Source organism: Falco peregrinus, chromosome 3 (genome assembly GCF_023634155.1).
Source record: "Falco peregrinus isolate bFalPer1 chromosome 3, bFalPer1.pri, whole genome shotgun sequence".
Taxonomy (NCBI): Eukaryota; Metazoa; Chordata; class Aves; order Falconiformes; family Falconidae; genus Falco; species Falco peregrinus.
The window spans coordinates 3,096,293-3,119,573 of NC_073723.1; the positions used below are offsets into that span (position 1 = coordinate 3,096,293).

The 23,281-nt window shown below is 35.7% G+C and overlaps 1 protein-coding gene across 4 annotated transcripts in view; it reads left to right on the forward strand.

Moving 5' to 3' along the window:
• KHDRBS3 (KH RNA binding domain containing, signal transduction associated 3) overlaps nucleotides 1–22,944 on the forward strand; it is a 95,220-nt gene extending 72,276 nt beyond the window's left edge. For 3 of the 4 annotated variants that reach the window (XM_055799554.1, XM_055799555.1, XM_055799553.1), the window contains 3 exons: nucleotides 684–766; nucleotides 15,211–15,269; nucleotides 18,300–18,907. In XM_055799554.1, the coding sequence (XP_055655529.1) occupies nucleotides 684–766; nucleotides 15,211–15,269; nucleotides 18,300–18,391 (234 nt within the window). In that variant the 3' untranslated portion in view covers nucleotides 18,392–18,907. Of the gene's footprint in view, nucleotides 1–683; nucleotides 767–15,210; nucleotides 15,270–18,299; nucleotides 18,908–19,813; nucleotides 19,871–22,198 lie in introns of those variants that run through there. The other variant, XR_008746457.1, reaches the window with a different exon arrangement.
• Nucleotides 22,945–23,281: the final 337 nt, after the last annotated feature.

Genomic DNA, 23,281 nt, shown 5'->3' on the forward strand with positions numbered 1-23,281 from the left:
GGCTTGTAGCTGAGTTAAAGGTTTGTTCAACTTGGTATTTAAATTCAGTGCCATTTTGGGAAGGGTGTTACTACAATGTACACGCGGATAATGTGGGAGGAGTAAGTAATCCGTATTTTTAGTTTCCTAATGGATGCTAAACTCCCACAAGTTGAAGAGTATACAGAGGGCATTCAAAGAAGTAAACCCATCATTCTTACTAGTCTTGTCTCCAGGGAATTTCTTTCGCATCCATAGTCTACATAGAATATTGAATTTATTGTCCACAAATGTCAGCTGCCTAAGCTAGTTGCACAATATTTATTCAGATGTTTTGATTCCTGAGATGCTTCCCCGAGCTTTCTTGAAGATCAGTAATTCACTCATCTCAAATTCAAGTACACGGAGCCATGGAGCATTTGCACTGTCTCTGCACAAGCCAGTGTTAACTAAAAAAAGGCTTTTCAAAGCACATTGCCAATAGTTCAAAATATCTTCAAAGTCATTACAGTCTTAGATGTATGTGGCCTCCTATGTGGAAGCAGTTACTATTAACAGCATTAATATTTTCGCTGTTTCATGGTGTACATGTGTCATATATGCATTTCAGAGGAGTACTATCTTTCATATTTAGAACTAGGTTACTGCTTTGTTTCTGGAGTGTGCTTACGGTTAAAACTACCTTTCTTTTTATATCATTTCAGGAGTATGATGATGGTTACGGAGCTGCTTATGATGAACAAAGCTATGACTCCTATAATAACAGCTATAGCACTCAAGCACAAAGGTAAGTCTTCCAAATCTTCTGTAACTACATTTAAAATATTTCACAGTTGGCAAGTTTTACTTAAATCTTTCAATTTCAAATAGCAAAAATGTTATAAGATGCTTATTAGAAATAATCTCCAGTGTTACTTGTCTCTAGCATCACACAAGTTTAAAAAGTCAAGTTACTGAGTGGTTGAGAAGAAACAGAAATGAGAACTTGAAACAGAGTTTGTGATGCCAAGTGATAAATCAGAAAGTCTTTAAAATGTTCAGGAAATTTAGGAAAACTTAATTTGGACTTAGTTTGGGAGGGAGGAGAGAGGAGAAAAAAACCCACTTTATAAAAAGTATTAAATAATCTGAAACAGAGCTGATTGCATTTTCTTAAACGTGCATATATTCCTGTATTTTACCTTTGTTTAGCTGTAAAAAAGTAACCTCTTTTTAGTTTGTTTTAATCCTTTTTGGAATTCTTTGTGACAAATTTGAACCTCTTGCTGTTGGTGTTGCTTGCCTCACTTCATTCTCAGCAGTATCTTCTGATTTATCTTCGTAAAATTTTGCTTTCTTTAAAGGAGTCACTATTTGGAAACTCCATGAATTACAAGGAATATTGTGTCCAAATGATGAGAAAGATGCTATGAAGTACAAACTACTTGTACTTCATAGTACAAGTGGTAGTCTGAACTTAATGGCAAATAGCACACGACGTGTTTTTTAGCAACTCGGGTGATGATCATCTTCAGCATTAGGTACTTCTAATGTGCATGTCTGGAAAGGGAACTTCTGTGCACAATTTACTGAGTGCTAATTTATTCTTACTGGTTTTGCCCTTAGACCAAGCATTCAGAGTTTGATCAGTATTAGATCTTGTAATACTGAAGATTTCTGGAAATGTTAGAAACAATGTTGAGAAAAAGATAAAATAAAATACTACAGTTCTGTATTACTGCTTTGGTTATTTGGGGTGACTAAAGTTTCAAACCTTGCCCACTTTGAAGAAGATGACAGTAGGAAAGGGAGATAGTGGTGGATATTGTGATACTGATAAATAAGTACTGCTTAGACTGTTTTACCTTCTGCTAAATAGTTAAGACTTTTTTTTTTACAGTGTAGCCTTATCTGAAGTAGTACAGAACCATTCACAGCAAAGTTGAGAACAAAGCAGTTTACGCCATCTGCTTTGCTGTACGGATGACAACAACTAACTTAAATTTTACTGTATAAATGCATATTTTCCTGTGCCGAACAACAGTGTGAAAAAGCTTAGTGGAAAGTTCAAGTGTCATTATTGTTGAGAGCTAACAGAATGAAAGTACTTTTGTCTGACACTTGGCTCCTATGGAGTCTTGTAACCTGCTGAAAATTAATAAAAATAATGACTTAAGAAACAAGCAGTGTAGGACTTCCAAAATATGAGGCTCTATAGAATGTTACATTTAGAGAGCAGCTGCTGGTAATGGTGTTTTCTCCAAAAAGAAAATTACCAAAATAGTCCTCAACTTTTATGTTGGTAATTCTGTTCTGTTTTACTGCTGCTAGTGTTGGTAAGTGGGTTTATTGCACACAAACATTTGGACTTCATTGCAAAGTCATTTGCCTAAGCCAAAACTAAACATTACTTGGACTTCATTTTTTCCATGTTAAGAAGGTTTTCACTAAGATTTTTTTTCTTTTGAACTAAAATTAGCAAAAACAGTCTCCTGAGAATTGAAATTGCTTTTGTAAAGGACTAACACATAAGAATGTATAATATTCTTAAATATAACAGATACATATGCTTAGCCGCTTGGAAGGAGATTCTTCATAAAATTATGACACTACTTTGTATTTTACCCATAGTTTCACAATACATGCACAGTTTGATTTTGTTGAATTCATTATCTACTGAATGATTATTTCACTTTTTTCCGCTAATTTTATTAAGTGCTGCATGGTAAAAGAAAACAGGAAACGATTCACTTGTATGTTTCTCATGGGGTATCGACACTCATTTTCTGACATATTTTCTGGCTCAGCAAAAAGATTTTTAGGATTATACTGGCAGGCAAAACCTAATAACTATAAAGAGCCATCTGAGCTACCTAGAACAGCATTCCTATCTTTAATCTCAGTATCAAATAGTAGCCCATATTGCAGAATGTAATTTTATAACAACTAAGAGATACTTACCATATTTAGGTGCATTACAGTACCTTTACTATGAAGGAAATTAGGGAAAAGTATATTTTCATAGTTCAGCCTTATGTCATTCTTGATGTTTTGCCCTCATGAAACATGGAAAGAAAATACATTTGCACATAGAGGGCATTTGTGTGTTTAAAATGCACCATTTATTGACTAGCATATGTAAATAACTTTTCCTCTTGTGCAAGTTGAAAGTAGTAATCTTAAAGTAGTAGTATTTCTAGCATGTCTTCTGATACTATTTTTTCCAGAAGATTGGGATATTAATGGTACTGTGTATTAAACAGGAAACTTGAGAAATAGATAGTAAACCAAAAAGATGTATTTACTCATGCTGAAAAACTCCTGCAAATAATTTAATATGAACTCTTCCTGCACCCCATCAGTCTTGGTTCACATTCACAAGTGTACGTTGTGTGAGCAATGTACATGTGCAATACAGTGGAGACAGTTGAAATACTCATTTTTGTTTAAATGTTTTTGCTTATTTTAGTGATTCATCTGTTAAAGATGGAAGCTTGCAATAGAATTGGAAATCTCTAGAATTTTTTTAGGTGTATAATGTAACGTTGCATGAGAGCACATCTTTGATATCTGTGCGCAGGAGTGAGTACGTTCTCCAGGTTTGTCCATTCAAGATGACACATCATGACTTGTCCTTTATTGGTTTTAATTTTGATGTTTCTACTGTATTTCCCAGAAATGTCAAAATCAAAGGTGGACTAGGTGGAGTGGTATGTTCAGATATGAAGAATAGCACACTGTATTTCTGTGTGCATTCAAGTAGCTGAGAATGTGAATGCCTCTACCAACAATTCTTCCTTTCTATAATTTAACTGCTTGCTGCTACCAAATCCTGTGTGTTTTCAGTTTAATGGACTTTATTTGACATTGTGTGAGACTGTATCCTTGCTTGTGCTTGGCAATCTGAAGCTGTAGTTAAAACCTGTTTTCTCCGAATTCTCATCTATCTTAATGCCCTTTAATCCTATAAAAATTGTTTTCCTTTAAAACATTTTCTTATTCACAGTTTTTGTTTGTGCAATAAAGCCCCAAATAGTGCTTCAGGACATATTTTAACAGAATTAATTTTAATGGTCGAGAAGACCTTTAAAAATCCCTTGGAGCTATACTAAGCTTGACTAGATATCTTAGCTGATTTTTAGAAGAGATGTGACTGAATTATATGTATAGTTTTTCTGCAGAGGTTTGTTAGATATTGGTTTTACCAGTATAAACTGGGATGGTTAATAAGCTGTGCTGTTTGGTATGGCTATAAAAAACAAAACAATCTAAAATTTTAACAAAAGATATCTCAATTTCTGAAAACCAAAGGCTAGCAAACACTTGAAGCAGCTGAGACAGTTTTACCCTAATAGAACATAATGAATGCTGTCAAAAGCTATTATCATTTATGGTTGATAATTCAACGCCTAGCTAAGGAGAGCAGCAAGACTAAGCTGAATGTTATGTTCTCATGCAGGGCAGATATCACATGATGCAGTCAGTAATTCTTTCATAAAATTTCTTCTGTATACATATGTAGTAGTTTAACATGTGCAGTTGTATGCCAGAAACCTTTTTGGGATCTTACGGTAGAATGTGAATTCCAAGTGTGAAAAACGATACTCATGACTCCTGGTGCTGATGCTTGCCTATGTCAGATACACGTAGACTTCTCAGCTTCCCTCACCGGCATGTGTGCATCCTTACATAACCTAGCTGACGCTTGAAGGACTTCCCCAAATCTGTCTAGAACTGTAATTCTTTACTTGGATTTACTGCAGATATTACCAAGTGTTTTAATGGCCTGATGTTAATGCTAGACCAGTTTTATTACGAAAATTCAGACAAGAATATTGTGGAGGAAGCAGGAGCATTTAGTTGGGTCTTCATTCAAATTTGTAGATCAGTTTAAACATTTTCAGCGTGAAGAGAAAAATCTATTTATTTGAAATCTCTGAAATATGTTTCAAATCGAGCAAAAGTGCTTTTGTCCCTCAGTGGCTCCATACATGATCTGCACAAGTGTTTGTGAAGACAATAATAGGGCAAGGGTAAATGGATGCTAATAAATCAATTGTCTCTGTCAGTTCACTGTTTAATGTTCTCTAGAATACATAAGATTTATCACTGAGGAACTGTAGAATAATGGTAGTGTATGGAAACAAAGTCCACAAGGGAGATGTACTACATCATTCGGATTTAGCGCTGCCATCTGCTTAATAGCATTGAGATGACTACAGAGGTAGTTATGATCAGCCATTCATAGCAGTGACAGATGCTGCAGAGAGTTAACATGCCAGAGAATGAGGTTTGTTACTAAAATTCGGATTATGTGACAAGATTGCTGAGAAGGGGGGCTGGGTTTGTTACCTCTCCAACAGCATTAAAGGTTTACTGGGTACTTTTAAGTTTACTATCGAGAGAATGGCTAGCACAGCTTACTGTAGTACAAAACGATGTGGAGAACCCCATCTGTCTGCTTCATGGCAGTCAGAAGTTTCAAATAACTTCTTTAGGCTTGTCTGCTAGCATTTAAAACTGGATACATCTTTTCCTGGGTGGGTGTGGGTGGGGGAAGCTTTTGTCTAGCTGCGTTGTTTCTTACCTACAACAGAGGCTCAGCTGTACAAGGGATCGTTTATGTAAGTACATACCTGTGTCTGTTTAGGGGCAAGAACAAGTCATTCATGTAGTAGTTTCATTTTGTGTTTAATTATAACTTAAAATTTTAAAACTGTTTTAGATCTTCAGTCAGCGTGATCTCATCTTCACTCTGTTGCAGAATTCAATTTAAACACTGATAGAGAAGGGGAAAAATAAGGATTTAGAGTAATTGCTGGCTTTGTCAGTTTTCTGCAATGTTTTTTGGTTTCTACATTTAATGCTATAGATTTCTCTTGGCAACAACCATTGTGCCATTGGCTTAAAAACAGTGTTTCTCTTTTGCTCTTCTTGTGTATATGACAATAATTGCTACCATTTCAAATCATACCAAAATGTGATACATTCAAATAACTGCAAGCTGCCTGTCTGAGGGAATTGGCAAATTCTCTTTAGTATACCTATGTTTATACAGCGCCTCCAATTCATTCTCTGTTTATTGGTTACTGCGTTGAGAAGTACATGCTGCAACTTTAAATCGTTCATCTAAAAGCATAAAAAGGTAACTGCCGATGTTTTAATCCCCAAGCATGTTAAAAACGCAGTGTTGTGAATGCCATGCAGTGAGGCCTTAGTCTTTACCTGTCGTTTCAACAGTGACTGACTGATTCAAGACATAAAATTTCTGTGAAGCAGGGAAGGCTATGCACAGAGACCCTGCGGTTTGAAAGGTTTGAGGAAGTTTGTGATTCACAGCTTGTGAGAGTTACTTAAGAACTAAATAACTGGATATCAGATTGAAGAGAGAACTAAGAAAAAAAAAAACCACCTTGGAATCCGGCAGTGGCCATTGTTCAGCTGAGGCCTAAATACAGCTACATTGGTTTACTAAAATCCCTCAAGTCTCTAAATCCCTGAATTCATGCCACTCCTGAACACCTTAGTTTTGAGAAGCAGATTCCTAGTATGTAGTTCTTGGTGAGACCCTCCCCATTTTCCACTAGGAGCTCAAATTTATAAGGTACCTTCTGAGACTGTGCTTAGTAGTCATACAAAAGATGACAATCTTCCTGTAAGAGGAGGATTTTCATAAAGAGCTGAGCGTATGGATTTGAAATTGGCTTATGGAGATGTTGCTATTGGTATTTGAAAGTTAATTGCTAACATTCTGTTTGTGATGCTCAGTGTTTTAAATTTACATTGTTAAGTTTGTCAGCAATCATGCATTTCCAGGATGTATAAATATGCATTATATGCAAAACGGTGTCTGTTACTGTAGTTTTTCAAGATGTAATTCTCTCTATTTTAATGCTAGTAGCTGTTTGTATTTCGTGCTCTGACTTATAAATCAAATCAATCCACAGCACTTTGATTTCTGGGGACAATGGAAATGGCTGGTATTTTGCAATTGTGGTTCCTTATGAACACCTGGTACGTATGAGCTTATTGGAGGTTATAATTCTGTTCAAATAAATCCTCAAAAGCATTAGCATAAACAAGCTAATGTATCTTTAACTGAAAATACCTGCCATGTGGTTTCCTGCTTAATTTCTACACTCATATTATTGGATGAGATTATTTTCTGCAGCTTTTCACATCTAGTTCTTCAGGTTTAGATAGATGTCTTCATTTTTTTGTCACCTGTTAAAATGTGACAAGACAAAATATTCAGAAGTGCCTCATAGCACGGGTAGTTGTAATTGTGAGTCTAGCATGCATGTTTGAATTTTTTTTAATTGGTTTACAGAAATATGGTCTGAAACATCAGTGAACAGAAATAAGACTAAGGCACTTTAAAGTGTAATGATCGAAAACCCACAAGTATATCTTATGGTGCACTCATAAAATTGGAAAAGTTTTTAGAGTCCTTGTCATGTTGACATTGGTATGTTACTTCACTATTTAAGAAATGTTTGGATTACTTTTCGTCTGTACTACTTAATGAAATGGTTTGAGATAGAAAGACTATTTTGGGTTTCTTCATGGCTTTCCTAGTAAACTTAATTATGACTATGCCTCAGTGATTAGAAAGCAAGTAAAAATGCATTTTAAAATAAAACGAGACCTGTTGGAGAAGACTCATATAGAGGTGGTATAGGAGTACAAAAAGTAGTAACATGAAATTTTAAGTATTTGAGAAATCAAAAAAAATATTTATTTAATAAAAATCAGCATTCATTTTGCATGATTGGCTTAATTTTACCTAGTGATTGTAGAGCATCTTAAACTGGGTGGTTGAATTCCCACAATATAATTAAAGATGATTAATGTTTGGTAGGATTTAGGATTTTTTCCTTGACTGATTACACAGGTGAATACATGAGAAAATGGTTAGTCAAATAAGATCTTTTAGGAGGTCCTCAATAGGAAGAAAAAGTCGTTAATGATGAATATTTTTGAAATATTAAATGCTATATTGTAGTTATTAATGATAACTTGTGGAATTAGTGATAGCTTTAAAATATTATGAGGGTTTCAATTTAATTAGTGTTTTGGATTTTAAAAAATAATAATCATACTTTAAGCTTTGATGGAGGTAACAAAGAGGAAGGAGAGTATCCAGTTGCCAGGCAGCAGTGCTGCTAGATGTATGGTCTTTAGAGACTGAACTTGGAGGATCAGGCTTCCAAATCTTACAAATTAAAGTTATTCATTTAGAAATGACTTTTCAGATGTGTTACAGAATAACTAACTTTCTATCAGTGTCATGGAGACACCAAGATAAGGAAAAGACTTACATAGTCTCTCTATGACTAGAGAAAGGACAACATCGTAAATTAGCACTTCAGTAGATAATGAAGACCATATTTAGGGATGATTTCTCTTTACTGGTGTGGGGTGGAGAAGGAACTTCACTGGAAGTTCACAAGGTCTATTAGTTGAATGAGAGATGCAAGAGAAATAAGGCTTTATCAGTTCAGAACATGTTTTTGTCACAGAACACATTTTTGTAGATGAAGATTGGGCACTATTTGGCTGGTTGACAGTCAACATACTATGTCTGTTTACTAGCAGTAATTGAAAATTGCAGTTTTCTCTCTTCAACTATCCTGTAGTATTTGGTTTGCTTTCAAGGGGGGAAAAAAATCTGATGACTTTCCATTGATAAAGAAATACCTGTTTAGTTGAGCAACTTTAGAAAAGGAAGATGTTCCAGGAAAACTTCAAAATGGTCTTACTTGTTGTCTTTGTATTTTATTTTAGTAGAAGTACTTCTAAGCACAATTTTGGTGTCATTCAAATGACAGATCATGAAAAATACAGTTTAGTAACCATCACAATTTGAGGTGTATCATGGTGTACTCATGTCAGGTGAGAGCTGTATATAATGCACTTGGAAAATACATATTGATAGAAGTAGCAGAGTCCACGTAAGGCCAGGAAACAAGTCTTTGCAGTTAAATGGATTGCATTGTCTTCAACGAAAGAGGAAAAAATCTGCCTTATTGTAATTGGAGAGGCAAGGCTCAGACCCTGTTGGCATTAGGGGCATGAGGGAAACACTGGGAAGATAATTAAATATGGTAGTGCATTGCTTGTAACGTCTGTCAGATGCTTGGGGTTATACAGCCCTGAAAACTGTCAAATGCAATCTTTCTTTAACCAAATATATTCCTTGATGGCACTTTTATTATTTTTTATTTATAATCACATAAGAGTGCGATGGAATGATATTTTTCCTCTCAAATGCTCTTCAATTTCAACTGATGAGTCAGGGTATCAAATTTATAGGAAACTGATGAAAATTGTACTGTTCCTTCGATAAATTAGAAGGACAAGAAGGTATGATAAATATCTTACTGACTAGTATTTCTAATTACAGAATGGTGACATAACGTCTGTGCAGTTTTTGTGGATTATGTATTACAGGCAGTATTGTCCCGTACTCCAGTCTGTGACAAGTAATGCCAACTTGGATCTCTTAACAGCTTACGCAGACCTCAAGGGATAACAGAGAATTAAATGGAATAATAGCCACAGCTCTTTCCAGTATTGAAATGGATGGTCTAAAGATTTCTTTGATCTTCACTGTGCTCTGCTGCTTCCAGTGTCCTGAGTAGTCTTGTCTGTTTGGAGGAAAAGGGAAGAAAGCACATCCTTTTTTGGATCTTAATGTTGATGTTGGTTCACATCTCTGTTCCCCATTTAACAGCTGGAACACTGGGTACACACCTGGATCGCTTAAGATTTCCAGTTTGATTCCCTCTGTTAGCAATCTAGTTCACTTTCCCCAAACCACTTTGCAAACCAGACAAATGTGATGTGTGGTAGCTGGGGCTTGGTTCTAATTCACAGGCCAGGCCAAACAGAAACGCTGATGTTCACACAGCCTGAATTTTTAGGTTTTCTGCCAATGCAAAAATTTCTTGTTTGATCTAGCAAATTTCTGGCATTTTATTTAGTATCTGTCATGTTTAGGAATGGTCTGTTGCTGTATTCTATTCATAGTTTTCAAGGTTCCTGAGCAGAAGCCTTATTTGTACTGTGCTTTAGTCGCCTCTGCTACTTGCCATGTACCGTTCTTGTTTTGAGGGATGGGATGTAGAGAGTGGGGGATGGGGACAACACAGAATTAGTTCAGACAGCAATAACTGGACATTTGGGATGCTAAAACTGTTAAGTTTAGGGAACTGTGTTGTGTTCTGTAGAAGTCTGTAGATAGACGTAATTCTGTGCCTGGTAGGTAACACCAGAATGCAGATGCCTCTGAAGGGCATTTCACTGTTCAGAAGTGAAATTTATTACAATTTCTGCCATAAAAAGTAATTTTTAAATAGTGATAGCTAAGGGAATCCTAGAGGGGGCAACTCTGGTCACCTTTTAGGATTATAGGTATTAGGTTTGCTATTGTTACTATCCATATAAGAGTACAATGAAATAGAATATAAGGAAGATTGCATCATTTTTCTGTATTTTATAAAGCTTTCACGTATAGGTCTCAGTTGCTTTCTGAGATTGTTACCTGTTTTACAGACATAGACTGAGATGCAGGGATGATGGTATATGCCAAAAAACTTCTGCTAAGAAGTGGTAGAACTGGGCATTAAATAAAAGTATGTCTGAAAGATGCAAGAAAAGATGTGGGTGTCCTCTTGATATGCTGGTTTTCTGCTACCCTGCTGTAAGCTGGGTTACAGAATACGGTGTTCTAGTGATCCACGGAAGCATTAAAAACAGATGCTCAACTCAATATTCAAGACAATTACGGAGTTTTGAGCAGCTTCACTACAATTAGTTTTCTTGACAATAACATTTGGGACATGCTTCTTCCTGTTTACTGTTGATGGTTGGTTTTTGATATCAGAGGCAGCTGAGCATGAAGATCTGTTACGAATGATAGAAAGAGTTTTGTCCTTGTAGAAGAATTCTATTCAGATGTGGTCATATCAGTCAGGGTCTATCATATCAGACCTCTTGCTAGAGAGAGACTCATTTGTTATTTCTGCTTTGCTGCTGTTCTGTGCAACCTCTGTGTAGAAAGACAGAGGTGATGCTTGTGGAGCTGCTCTTCGCACAGAAGGAAACCTCAGTGTTTGGATGGGGGTTTTTGTCACTTTGTGAAACTGCCCTGACTTCTGTCTGAAGGGACCCATCCCAAAACTGCTTGTCATACTAATGTGTGAAAGGAAAAGCAGGGGTTTTTTTTCCAGTTTTCCCTAGTAAGCGTTACAAGGAGCTGAATTGATTGCAAAGGCTGTTTTTCATCACTGAAGATGAAGAAGGTTTCAGTTCACTCACTGCTTAAGCACTGACAAGCCTAGTTACCAGGTTTAAGTGTTGGCTTTTCCAGTAAACAAGCTTTCAGTCAGAGACATTTTACTCTCCCCTTAGCAGTCAGGCTCCCTGCCATACCGCTTTTGTTTCAAACACAGAAATGGCATAATGCTGATTCTAAAAGATGCTTGCATCAAATCTAAAGAGCCATGGCAGTTTCATTCATTAATCACTATATATTTTGACTATGCGTTCTTTTTAAATACTACAGAACACTTCCACCGTGTGGTTGACATGCCTGTTCTGGCATTGTCCCAGAAATAGCCTAATGACCTGTTTGGAGATCTTCATGATCATCTTCATGGTTGAAACTCAACCATTCTGTTCATATCTGTCCCAAGAAAATATTCTCTGGACAGAATAAGCTAATAGTTAATAAAAGGTAAGAGTTGCTTAAGACTTAACCATCATGTCAAGAGCAGTTACTGCTGTTTGGTTTTTTTCATAAAGATTTGTTCTTCTGTTACGGTTCATCAAGATATTTCCAGAAACAATCAGCTTAGCAGAAAAGCCTGAGAAATTCGGGTCATATTCCGCAAGACCTTTGAAGTCTTCTGTTGAATACCTCTGAATTAAAGTATTTTAAGACACTTTTCACAGCACGGTAGTTCTAGAAAAACAGCAGGAAGCTTCCCAGTCCTCTGTTTTACTAGATTAAAAAAAGCTGCTCTAAGACTTTTCTTCATCAGTGATGCAGTGCTAAAATCTGAGGTTGCTTTTCTCTATCTCGGGCTGTTTCTTGAACAGCGAAAACAGGCACTTCCCCTGGCCTTATTTAAACTACTTAAGCCTCACCTCACACTTCCTCTAAGCACTATAGGATTAATGGCCAGCCCTCAGCAATTAGAAGTGACATATTTAAGTTTATTGCTGCTTGCTAATCTTTCCATTAACGTTAGGTGGTTCCAAGTTTTTATGTTGAAGTGGAAAACCACCATTTTTTGTCTTTGCGATCTCTATTGTCTCCTGTCAGCCCAAAGACATCGTGCTGAATGGAAATACAGAAGACGTTACAGGTGAGGAGATACAAGCAAGGGCTCTGTATGTACAAAAGATCTGAATCACATCTGATACTCCAGTGTCGATTGCACTTGTATTGTTTACTTGATGGTTAGGAAGATTCTTGAAAACTCAGCTGACTGCGCCATATAATGCCATTATCCATTTACAAAGTATACACCTGAAGAAGTAAGGAAACATTAAAAAGAGAAAATGGAAGAAAGTGGCCTGAAGAAGACACTTCACATGTGAAAACATAGGAACTCAAGGTGAACTCCAAGTTTAATCTTGCTAGGTTAAAAATGGAAAGGATCCAGGGCATGTTTTTTCCTTCCTCTGAAAGGAGGGAGGCATGTGAGGTAAAGCAAATGAACCTGTTTTGTGGTTTTGTTCTCCTTTCTGAGACAAAATGAAAGAAATGCAAAGAAAAGGGCTCCCCTTACAGAATAAATCCATTAGAGAAAGACAGTTTGAATAGTCTTCAGTCACAATGCTAAGATGCCAAAGAACCTATATAAAAATGCACAGATGTCAAGGATGCTTCTAAAACAAAAACTGAAATCATACCTTCTGTCTGGAGGAGGAATTCTTTAATATAGCTGCTGATTTCTCAGAATTGACCTCAACTATCGCAGTTTGTGAGTTCAAACGGATAATTCAGAAGTTTGGCGTTTGCAGGTTCCTTTTACCAGGTTTCCTTTTGGCAGGTAATTGCTTTGAAAAAAATAGTTCTGTAAGCTTTAACTTCATATACAGTAGTAGATTTTTCTGTAATTCCTCTAAACCTCAGTTAGCTTTGGACTTCGTTGTGAACTCTGGGCTATTCAGACTGTGTTACAGGTGAAACAAATTTTGATGTTTTCTTTACCCTGATTTCTTTACAGCCATCTGTATGTACCCTTTTATTTGGGTTACAGTCTTTAGTTGTCTTATCTGAACTTTTAAATTTGTTTAACATACAATTGCATTGCAAGAGCGTTGGAATTATTCATAACCACAAATAATAAAGCAGTCAGAGTAGAGTTTTGAATTGGACTAGGCAACTTTACTTCCCATTATAACTTGTACTTTTTGGACAGATTATTAACGTTTGAAGGGTTTTTCTGTTAATAAAGATTGGTCATGATATACTTTGAGTATAAGTAAAAGATTTTTTTTTTCTTTTCTGATGTTTATGTTTTGCAGTTTCCATGCTATAAAATGAGTCATTTTTTGCTTTATAGATGTTTTAGATCTATGAAATGAAACCCTGCAAAAGTCATTCTGACAGGGTTAACAGATACAGGGATAGAACTCAGCTGCTATAGGCTCCTAAACTTAATGACAGCTTTAAATAATCAAGTAGTGTGTGGAAGGATAGTGAATGTCAGTTTTGGTTGTCAGAATAAAGAATTTTATCACTGGCTGCTTCAGGGAAAAACTATGTTATTTCTTATGTTTCGAACTTTTCCCTTGTTATTCTGGGGTCCACATCACATGGACCAACAAACAAACCACAGATAACATTTAGGTTGTACGCAGATACTGTGTTGTGGGTCTTCATAGTACATTGTGGTTAAATTGTTTAGGAAGCCTTACACTAGCAATAACAAATACTCACCCACACTTTTTAGATACACATTTGTACATGCCAGAACCGTATTATTTCTGCCCTGGATTATTTCAAAACCCATAAAATGTCGTTGTGGGTTTGGGTTTTTTTCACTAAAAACTAAAACACGAACAACCCAAATGCAACAAATTACCCTTGTCTTGTGTCAGTTTAGAAATGATAGTGATGTTGTTTTCGTATAAATGATTTACCTGCTAATTTCATGTTAGTGCTATAAATTGTTCTTTTCTGTTTTTTATTTTATTAGCAATCAAATGTTAGAAACATTTTGTCAATATTAGTAATTACTTTCTAATGATCATACATTAGCGATTTTCTTCTCTACTCAGAAGGTCGTGACTGGTAGCATCAGTTTGTGGAGTATTTTCCAGATATAGTCAGCCCCGAGTCTGGCTGTGGTTAGAAAGAAAAGGAAAGAAACAATTAAAAGTTGCTTTTGATGTCCTACAAGCATGTCTAATAGACGTTTGTGCTGTCAGCTATGTGAAAGACTATACATAGCCTTACCGACATGAAATAGGAAAGCATAATGGAAAAGTAGTATGTAATAAGGCTTGTTCTTCAGTTTCCATTCAGTGGTCTTAATACAAATAGAAATGCAGTTAGGAAACAGAAGACTGTTCTAGGCCATGGCTACGGGGTTCTTGCATACTTTTGAATCCTAATGACTGCAGATTTCTGCTTTTCCTTCCTGGTGTCATTTCTTGTCTGCCTATTAAAGTGATAGCATTTACATACATGCACATTTGTCTTGTTTTGAAGACACTGGAACTTGTACAAGTATAGCAACTATATAGTCTTCTGATCAGCAAGTTGCTTCTCCTTTATTGCATTTTTATCAGTGAATTCAAAGATGCAAAAGCAAACTACTAGACAACAGTAGGTAATGAAAAGTGGTTTTCATACAACAAATGAATTGGTTCAGTACCAACACCTCCTGCTCTTCTTTCATTGGCACTTGTAAGATCTTAAGCCTTGCCAACTATAAGTAGATTTTAAATACAAAATGCCCACATCCACATATACACTGTGGACCAGTGGCTCAGTGATGAAAAAGAATCCTAAACGAAAGTTAATATGGTTTCTTTTCTCTTTTATAATCAATGAACAAACAAGACCTAAGCTGTCACTGTCACATGGATGCTTTACCTTTCTTACCTAAGGGCATGTCTGTATCCTTCAAGCTTTCTTCTTTTCAAAGAACGTGTAATGATAGGCATTGCTATTTAAAATGTAATTGCTTTATTTCTTGTTCTTCTTCCTACTTCCCTTCTCCCATACAGTGGAGCAGATTACTATGACTATGGCCATGGACTGAGTGAAGAAACGTACGACTCTTATGGTGAGTAGCTTTCAGCTGAATTACTGCAGTAGTAGACTCTTGAAAAAATATGAAAGAAGAATTTCCATAAGGCAAGCTTAAGTTCTACAGTGGATAACAGCTGTTCAGGGATTCCTGCGCTGTCACAGAGCTCCTGATGTGTTTGAGAAAACTACTGAAGAAAGTTTCTGTGGTCTGTTAGCTAACATAAACTAAAATCAAAGAAAAAAAAAAATCTAAATCATGTTTCAGGTACCCTTTTGATGTCACATTCAATGAGATTTAAGGGGAAAAATGGGGGTGTAGGACCTTTTTTCAGGAGCTGTTTGGAGCTGAAAGCAAACGCTTTGTGTGACACAACTGGCACTGAAGCTTGGTACAATGTAAGAATATGCTGAAGTTCTCAGTTGGATCAGGGCCTAATTGAGTGCATTTTAGTCTTGTATGTTTTTTTCTATTAGTTCATTTTCATACATCAGTCTTGGGGAAATCAAGCAGGGAGTCATTATGTAAAGGTTATGAAAGTACTTCAGGTAGCTAATAGACATGAGGGCACTGGGTGACTCACACAGAGACAAAACAATGTGTAATGAAGCAAAAAAACATATGCCAGTGGTGAAGATCACATTTTTTTAAGTTAGAAGTATGGTAGTGACAGGTTTAATTAAAGAAATCTGTTACGGATTAGAAGCATAAAGCATGTTAAAAGGCACCTTTGATTAAGGGAAAAATGTTAAATCTCTGGCTAGAGATCAGAGAAATGTAATCTAAATCACTCAAATCTCAAACATTCGAGGATTGTTAGTAACTTGTGTAATAGAGTTGTGATTCTGGGTAATGAGTGCTTAAATGATTTTAAAGCTGTATGTGAAATTGTCCATGGTGTGTTTCTTGAACTCCATTTGGAAGTGCTTCTTTTGCTGAAAACCAAAAGGATCTCAACTAAGTTGTGATAAATGCCTTAATGTTATCTGCTTAAACTAATCATTTTCCTTAAGGGGAAAGTCAGTTTATCAAAAGAGGTCACTTGAAATTCCTCTGCCCCACAGCACTTCCAATTGGTGTTGATAGATATATCACTTAAAACTTTATTTCAGCATTAAAATTAACTGCCATTATAAACCTGATACTTCTAAGACTATTCCATGAATGCAGAATTGGTGGGGGGAGGGGAAAGTATGAAACTGCTTAATTTAGATAGACTGATAGGGGAAAAACGTGGATTGCAGTATTTAACGTTGAAAGTACAGATTTTTCATTGCTTTTGGATTTCAAATTGGTTTTCTATTTATCAAAGCACAGCCACTCAGAATATTAAGTAATGTACTTGCTCAAGTTGAGAGGAAGACTATAAATACCTTGAAGGATGATTATGGGTTGCAGCCACTGAAGTTTTTGCACATACAAATAGAGTTATACACTTCATTTCTTAACTAGCTGACCCTCAAGTACATCCCTAAATGCAGTTAGATGCTAATAATCACCCTTAGAGTGTGTAAGGAACGTTAGGTGTATCAAACTAAAGTCTGTAAGACTGTATAGTGAGCAGTTGGTTGCCTAGTGTTGGCCAGGAGGAAACAGATTCCCAGGAAGGACCTGAACTTTTCCTTCCCTGAGAAGCTCAGTTGCCAGTCCAGAGGATGTAGGAAGAATATCAGTATTTTTTAGGATTTAGAGCCCTGAGTGGCACCAAAATGAACTGATAAAAAGTAAAGTGACTCTTACTCTACCAATTTGACCAGTTGCTTGAAGAGGAGCAAGTATTCCCCTTAAACTCTTAAGACTGCTTTTTACATTTAAGCAGTCTTTGCAGCGGTGCTTAAAAGCTAGATATTTTTAATTCTTACCCCTCTGCCAGCTGCCTTTACTGTCAGGTTAGGGTTCTTTTCCTTGCTTAATAGAAGCCTTGCTTTCTGTGCAATGAAGAAGCCCAAGAGGTTGCTTCTCATGTATGTTATTCTTTTATCAGATTCCTGTGGCACTTGCCTGAGGTACAAGTTTAATTCTTTCAGCCTGACACCAAATTTGAACTGGTTCCTTTTACCTCCTAGGCAAATGTTCTGACTACCTAGGTATAATATATAACCCAGACTCTGCAGGCAACCACCTAAATTTTAAAAAATAAAGTAGCTAGAATGAGACTCTTATGAAGAAATTGTGAAAATGGACCCTTAACTTAAAAGGATTCTTGACACCTAATTTCAGATATCTACTGTCGGAGCAAGTGACCTTAACATTCAAAGTGCAAGGGTTCTTTGACTGTTGACATCTATTTATTTATTTTCAATGGACTAGAAAAGACAAAGTGCTGCCAACATTTTAGGTTACTGTATATTTGGATTCCACCCTTTAGTTTCTGGATTGCATTGGGTTCACTTGGACATCTGTCTGCTTAGGGCAGGGCAATTCTCCAAAAGTAGATATGGAAGCACGTAAATGTGGTAGGATTAGGAGGCATCAAATATAGCACAAGGCTTTCACAAACTTACAGTCAAAATTCAAAGCAGCAATTTCCCTTGTCCTTTTAAGAGGGAAGTGTATGTTTACAGTGAAGTTAAGTAGTGCGCCTAGATTGTTAGAAGCTGTAGGTGTTTGTAGTGATACTTGAGGTTTTTAACTGTTTGATTGCATATTTGAATTAAGCCTAAATCGGTACTGATGCAAAGAAGCTCATTTCAGAGGGTAGTTTAGTTGTTTGTAGATAATTCATATCCTTCATTCAATTCATCCTAGCGTCATTATTTGTAAGTCTGCTACTGTAGCTTCCATTTCTGCAGGTCCAGTTTAATGCCAGAATGCCAGAGCCCTACATATTTTTGCCATATTAGCCTGTCACACTCCTTGCTATTATGTGCTGAAAAAGCACTGTTGGGTAGCTCATATAGGTGTGTTGTGCCCAGATTTTGTAGTTCCAAGTGTTCGACTTAACTTGGCATACCTTGGTTTCAGTACATAAAATGTCACTGTCTATTTCCCAGTTAAATAAGGAAAAAATCAGTACAGTGTCTGAGAACTTTGGAAGGGGTCTAACTATATTTTCCCTTCTTGTAGGGCAAGAAGAATGGACCAACTCACGACACAAGGCACCTTCTGCAAGGACAACAAAAGGAGTCTACAGAGACCAGCCATATGCCAGATACTGATTGTACTGTCTGATGTTGTGAAATATCCAATCTCCACCAGTCCTGTATACTGTTCAAAGTAATTTTTTCTATGAACAATCCCTTTTTATTAAATCAAAGCGCATAAAAATCTGAATGGATGGACTGAACTTAAAATACTTTGTTGAAAGAACAACCTGGACAGAAAGATATGTAAAACAAGGAACTTTGTTATTTCCAAACTGTATTTGAAAAAATAGGTGATCAAAAAAATAACCTTTGATTAACTAGTGTTAAACAAAAAATAGGTTTACTAAATATGTTAGTTCATTCTTTTAACATAAGCGTAACCTTTTATTTTAAAGGTTTTCAACAATTTAGTTTTTAGTTTTTATTTTCAGCCATTTGCTAGATTTTCTCTTTGCAAACATGCGTAAAAAGGGAAGCAAATTACAAATGCAAATAATGTGGTATTTTGTAACTCAAGTCTTGAAATGTTCTGTAGTGTTAAGCAAAGTTTTACCCTTGCTTGATACTAAATAAACTTTTGAAAGAAAATCAGTGTGTGTGAGATTAATTTTATGCTTTATCTTATAATAAAACTTCATAAATAGTAGTAAACAGGGAGAAATGTTTAACAGTGATCAGCATAAAAGGCTCATATTAAACATTGCGCGACTTACTTAAAAAATGGTATAAACCTAAATGTATATACATATATATATTCACAGTAGATATAAATGCTGTTTAAAGTATCCAAATGGTATGGATCTGCTTGAGTGCCACATTAAATCAAAATATTTCTGTTAAAAGTGGTTTAAAATAGCTAATGAATTTTCTGAAAAAGATGTGACTAGTTTCATCTTGTTGAGCATTTTTTCACTAGTGCAACTTTGGATTTTTTATGAGAATTTTGGTACGTTAATGACCACCTCGCTCCGTGCTGGAAGCAATAAACACAAAGCTTTTAAAGACTTTCTGACTTGACTAATTGAGGTCGCTTTCTTCAGAGGCAGAGGATCTGTAACCCTTAAAACGGTCTTCATTTGCAAAGGTAAATAAATCAAATAAGATTTTAATCTCACTTAATTTATCTTAATATAACCAATAAAAACAGGGAGGTTACAACTTTAGAAAGTTTCATTTTTAGAATGTAGGAAAGACTTTGAGGACACCTAAATTCTCATTTTAAAACGTTTAATTTGTGTTAGTAATCTAAAAAGCCTTAGTTTAGCTAGTTAAATTTGGACAAACTATTCCCTATTAAACAACAGTAAAACCTCATAACCAATAGTTTGTAATATATTATTTTTCCATAAATGCTAGTAAATTAAACATTACAAATGTTATCTAAAGCTTTTTGTTAATCATTAAGTTTGTATTTATTATAGTTTGATTTACATTGTTTTCTTTATATTTGAAAGTCTTTGAAATTTAGTAAAAATATCTTTTTTCTCTTGTCAGGAGACCCAACTCCTTGGACAGCCAAGAGAACAAAAACCTTAATCTTCCCATGCTTTGGTAGGTATCTTTACTCATCTGTGAAATTATTAGATAAACAATGGAGCCATCAATCACGTCCTTAATTCTTTATACACAAGGCTTTAATTTGCATAATGATCACAGGTACTGAGCTGAAGACCAGCAAAAATCATTGGCTGTGTTCAATTCTGGTGGGAAAAGTCATAGTTTTAAATGATCATTAAACTGTCCCAGTGTGTGGACACTGTCCTCTGGCTGTTTGCTTATTGAAAGTTATACATAGCTTTGACATTTCAGCTAATTAAGTATTTCATTGGGCAGAGGAAGGTGAAAGAAAAGGTGGTTTTATGCTTGTAGCGTTCAAATAGGAATTTAAAACTCTTAATCTGGTCAGCAAACATGTCTAAAATGGTTTTCCAAAACTGAAGAAAGCATTTTGTAGGATGGCTTTCTAAGTCAAGCATTTCTGCCCAAGGAGCAGACTGATTTTTTTTTTTTTTGGCACAAATGAAGAACAAGTCCATAGAGGAACATGAGTAGTTGGCTTTACTGTTTCTGGTGAATTCAGGATCTAAAGTTATGTTCACATTGTGTAGATTTTAAATAGAACAGGGTTTTGGTTTTTATTTCCTAGTTGGAATGGTAATTCTTCCTACTGACCTCATGATCTCGGTGCTTTTAGTTGCCAAGATTTAGATAAACAGAGCTCTATACTTTGAAATATTGCATACGTTGTACTGCCTTTGTATACCATGGTAAATTTAAAAGACTGCTGTCACAGGCTAAACTTTTTGTAACTTTTTATACATACGAAATGGCTTTACAACAATTCTGAGAGTATTCTAGAGATTTAAAGCAAAGGACCCTTTTAAGATTAGGAGAGCTTGGAGAAGATTTCTTCCCTCTGGGGCTCAAAGGGCAAAGGTTTGATACCAGCTGTTAGAATCGCTATGGCAAAACTGAGTATATAAATACCTTTAAAAAAAATCATGTATTGGCTAAATCTCATTTCTCTTCACATATTAAATCACATAATGAGTTGCATAACAACTTTTCATTTGCAAATACAAACTTTTATATTAACTGTATACAATGAGACTTGATTGGTTGAAACTATAATATCTAGTAGGAAGGATGGCTAGTAGACAAAAAAGTGAATCAGAAGTGAATTCAGTCTTCTGTATCTATCCAACTCTGGGGTTTTGGGGGTGGGGTGGTGGTTTTTTTTGGTGTGCCATCTTTCCTTGGTGCCCCCTATATGGAGGGTGAATCATCATGCATTTGTGCCACGTCTGCTGCTCTGCCCTGAAGTCCTGGAAACCCTTAAATTGTTTCAGGTTTTGAGTGCACCATTGTGTGACAGGGTGGCATAATGACTGCATGTTGAAGGTCATACCAGTACATTAAAAGAAAATCCCCTTCCTGACTAAGAACACACCCGTCCTGTGGTCAGAAGCGATTGTTTTGGTCGTGTGCCCAATGTGTATCTGACAAGATGGAGTAGTCTGTAGCCACATGGTGCTCTTGTTAAGTAGCTGTGGCCCACCTTGATGGAAAAGTTAACCATTTCAGTCCATTTTTGTTCTTTTGAGTTGCAAGATCTAAGTCTACATATATTGAGCATAAGTGGTATGAATTTTAAACCCATAGTCTTCCCTTTTCCAGTGCTCCACATTGATACATCTTATTTCCCCTAAGAAAATGTGTTTTCATGTCCTTGAAAAAAAAAGATTGTATCAATTCTCATGTCCTGTACACGTGTGTACAATAAGCTACATCAGTTCAAACAGCTGGTATTAGATATTCTTAGAAACTACACATTTGCAATACAAAACTGCTTTTGACAGTTCCTGAAATAACATGCACTAGCATTGTGTTCTGCTATTGAATTTCTGTTTGGGTTTTTTGTTGGGTTTTTGTGTGGGGTTTTTTTCTTTGGAGTAATCTCTGATATGTAATCCATTAGATTTTGAACAGAGGGGAATGAAATCTAAAAAGTCTTCTAAACTTAAAAAAAAAAAAAATCCGTGTAGAAGGCAGCCTTTCTTTTATTGTGACAAACTAACCTAGAAGTGTTTATCCATTCTAGTAGGGTTTTGTATTCTGACGCTGGTTAATTGCTGTATGTTACTGGTCAAACAAGTAATGTTAATGATTATAATTACTCATATAATTAATTTGCCTTCATTGAACCTTTATCACATTTGCGCTGAATAGCAATGGTAGCAGTTTCTGCAATGGTTTCCATAAATCTACATAAATTTATTTTAGGCATAATTGCCTGATCCCACTACTCTTGACAGTCTTCAGAGAATTAATAGTCACTAGTCTCAGGATGTATACAAATGATATTTTGCTCTTTTTCAGGAACTTCTGCCATGTTAAATATGGACTGCTTAGAGCATTGTACTTATCCGTGTGCCTAGACAACGAGACAGGCTACGGAGTATGAAAATCCTGTTCAGCATTTCTTGTATTAAAGCCTTAAAGTGTATAACAATATACACTTTTTAAAATAATTGTATACTTAAACTGTTAATTGTTTAGTGATGCGACAATGTTTTATTTGGAGCTCAATAAAGAATTTTCATATAAGTTCCTGTTACAAAGCAATAATGCAACCTCATGTTCCTTTAGTGGCTCTTTTTAGCCTTATGCAGCAAGTGTAAAGAGAGTGTGTGAGTCTCATGACTAGAATGTAAATGCTTTTGGAAATAGCTTGTCTAATGTATGAACAACATAGATCAGTTAAAATGAAGATTGGTGTTTTATGCTGAAGCTTTTCTTAATAGCTAATTGTGAACAGGTCTACTCAAAACAAGATTCTCGGGTAGAAATGATACTCCAACTTCAATTTTGTTCAGAAACTTGTATAACATGAAGGTGTTTTAATCCCTGTCAAATATACTATGCTGCTTATTCTCTTTCACTTGATGTTTGATGCATAGAAATGTTTTCTGTAATATACAGTCACAGGTTTTCTAGTACTAGAGTCTTGGATAAGGCTTTTACACCTTGATAAATCTTGTATCTAAGTCTTGTTTCCTCAGTGCTGATTTCTATTAATTGTGATTGTGATAATTTGTAACAGAAATAAAATTCTGATAATTTAATTTCTTGTGTTCTTTTTCTTAAATCCTGCTTGCAAATTGAGTCCCCCATTCCTCACATGTTTATCAGATGTATTTTTCTTCTTTGAATTTCATCTTCATCCCAAGAAAAGCGTAATTTCAGTTTATTTTATTTTGAAAATAAGCAATATCACTTAATAGCTTCACACCTCTGTTGTGAATGCCTCCTCTGACATGTATTCATAACTTCTAATACCGTATACTGACTACTGAAGAATGGCATGGAAATTTATGGGTATGTGGAGAAAAACAAGATTCCTGTTAACCCTGGCACTGATCAAAATGTCTTGAGTAAGAGAGCATTTTTAATAGATGAAAA